General features: G+C 25.7%; 1 protein-coding gene across 1 annotated transcript; it reads right to left on the bottom strand.

Moving 5' to 3' along the window:
• Nucleotides 1–1361: 1361 nt before the first annotated feature.
• LOC110670604 (putative disease resistance protein RGA3) lies at nucleotides 1362–2162 on the bottom strand. Its single transcript, XM_021832708.2, has one exon. The coding sequence runs from the start codon at nucleotides 2160–2162 to the stop codon at nucleotides 1362–1364; it is 801 nt and encodes a 266-aa protein (XP_021688400.2).
• Nucleotides 2163–3174: the final 1012 nt, after the last annotated feature.

The raw sequence follows: 3174 nt of genomic DNA on the forward strand, positions 1-3174 counted from the left end.
AAATAAATTTTCAAAATTAAAATTTAAATATTAAGTATATGTTGTTAAAATTCAAATAATTATATATGTTTTCTTTGATATGTATAGAGAAAATAAGTGTAGAGAAGAAGTTTTTTTTTTCTTGAAAATAAAAACATAATTTATTACTATTTGCTAAAAAATAAGGATGTAGTTGGAGGGAGAGTATTGAAAGAGGAAAGAGTAAAGGATGGAAGGAAATTTTATCTCAAAAAATATAAAGGGTAAATAAAACATTTTATATTGTTGAAAACCCTTTGATCCACGTTAATTATGGATCCACTTGATCCCCAATCATGATCACTAATATAAACTCAAATTCATATGAGAACAAATTTAATTATCGTTAAATTAAATATTTGTATTAAAATATGTATATAATTAATTAAAGTGTATATATTAAGTGTACGAATCAATATGTAGAAATTCAATTCAATTCAACAATAGATACATTTATTCTCATATGAGCTCAAATTTTCTATAAGCACATTGGTTATTAAAATTTTTCAAGTTATACTCAATTATATTCACATCTTTGATTCATGTAATTAAATTAATAGGTAATTACCTTTGAGTCCAAAGAAAACAAGACCTTTGGTAATGCTAATATAAATGATTGGGAACTCACTAATTATATTTTACTTAAATATTTTAATTTTTATTATAATGTACATCTTTAATTGATTTATATAGTAATGAATATACTAATTTAATTTCATTACAGTTACAAAATGACTTTTAAAATTCAAGCATTAATTTTATCCGCCATGTAAAAGAGAGGGTTTTGTACAAATTAAATATTTTTAATTTCATTATAAATATAAATTTAGTTTGGGCCATTATTCTCTAAATATGACTTTCTTTGAGAAAAGTAATTCAAAATTAATCAACAGGTAAGAAAATTAGTGTTATATTTTCCATCATAGATTTCATAAAAATATATAGCTTATTTTATAATGTACATAACATATATACATAACACAATTACATGATACAATTTCCCACCATATATATATATAACACATAACATATATTTCCCATATATGTACATAACATATATTTTTATGTTTTATATATTTTTATTATGATATAACACAATTGCGAGATACAATTTCCCACCATAACATATACAGATCTGTTTTCTTGAGCAGCTTGGTAAACAGTACCTCCATTTTCCATCTTATCGATCATCTGAAGCATCTTATCGAAAATGAAAGCGAAGGGGGCGATGACAGCTGTGGCAAAAGCATGGCAATAAACCAGGAGGACGCCGTGATTCATGCCAATGCATTAAGTATGCAGTGAAAAAAAAAAAAAGGCTCGTGCCCCCACAACTCTATAAACTACCGTAGCTCTATGTCTTCAACACATAGACTTGAATTTGACGGCTCAATGAATCCTTGAGCAACCCAAAGATGAATCAATTTTTTCACATCAATCACATAATCTTTGGGAAATAATGGGCAATATGCAAAACAATGCTTCAAATGTGATAAGAGATGATTATAGCTCAATTTAAGTGTATTTAAAATGACATTTTCATTTTGGGTTATTTTTGAAAGATCATTTTCTAAAAAAGTCAACCATTCTCTTTCTGAATCTCTATAATATAAAAGACTTGCAATTGTCTTTATTGCAAGGGGAACTCCAACACATTTCTTTACAATCTGCTCTTCGATTTCTTTCACTTTTGGACTTTCTGGCTCTTTCCCCTCGAACACTATTTTCTTAAATAAAGACCAACACTTATCTAGATCTAAGCCCTTTAGAGAATAATGTTGCAATTTGCCACCGGTTATTTTTGCAACTTTTTCAGAAGAAGTGGTTACTAAGATCCTACTTCCTCTTGCACCGCACATCAATAGTGCCATCAAGTCCATCCATTTTTGAAGATCTTCATTCCAAACATCATCCAGCACAAACAAATATTTCTTTCCACTAATTTCATTACGAAGACTTGTTTGCAATTGATCCAACTCAAAGTGTCCTGGTTCCTTTCCTATTGATTTTAATGTCTTTTCTACTATTACTTTTAGATCAAAGACATCAGAAACACACACCCATAACTTTAGCTCAAAATGATTTTGGACTTTTTCATCATTATAAACATTTTGAGCGAATGTGGTCTTTCCCAACCCTCCCATCCCTACAATGGGGATGACAGAAACATGGTCTAGAGTGGTAGAGTGTAATAAAAGATCGACAATTGCCTTTCTATCATCATTATACACTATTTTTCTCAAGAAGCTTCAACTTATTTTCCTGCTGTTTTGCTAAGCAATGAAAAAAAATTACTAAAAGGTTGCCAAGTGACACTCTACTTTTTTTTTTTTTATATGTACCATTTTTAAAGTTTTCACATTACAATCATTAAATACTTAATAGGATGTGACGTTTTATAATACTAATATACAATATTAAATTTAAATTATACAATATTAAATGTAATTACATCTTTAAGTCATTTAATTAATGTATAAAATTATTTAATAGGTAATGACCCTTGGGATTTTTCTTACACATTGCATTTTAAAAATTTTTAAGTTATACTCATTTAAATATATTCACATCTTTAATTCATTTAATTAAATTAATGTATAGAGTTTTTTTAATAGGTAACGACCTTTGAATTAAAAAAAAAAAAAATGGTAATGCCAATATAAATTACTGAAAACTCACCAGTTATATTTCATTTAAATGTTTTAATTTTTATTATATTGAATATCTTTATTTCATTTATATAAGTAATGAATAAACTAATTTAATTTCATTATGTTATTTTTTCAATCATAGTTCTCATAAAATATATATTAAATTTGTTATTACTCTATTTATATATTTAAATTATATATTTTAAATATACTTTTAAATTTATTTAAATGTCAAATAATTTAAAAGATTATCATTTGCCTAATATAAAAAATTTTCGCTCAACGCATATGGGCTTTAGACTAATATAATGTGATTTCAAGCTTAAAAAACTAAAATAATTGAAATACAATATAAACATTTTAATCCATTTAAAATAAAATTAAATAATCACCAATTGCTTTATTTTTTTTACTATTATAATAATTGTATATTTATTTGTGAAATTCAATTAATTTTATTCCAACTTCTCCATTTATTTTTTTAGTCGCTATAAAGACTTCGCTA

Source organism: Hevea brasiliensis, chromosome 14, assembly GCF_030052815.1.
Source record: "Hevea brasiliensis isolate MT/VB/25A 57/8 chromosome 14, ASM3005281v1, whole genome shotgun sequence".
NCBI classification, from domain to species: Eukaryota; Viridiplantae; Streptophyta; class Magnoliopsida; order Malpighiales; family Euphorbiaceae; genus Hevea; species Hevea brasiliensis.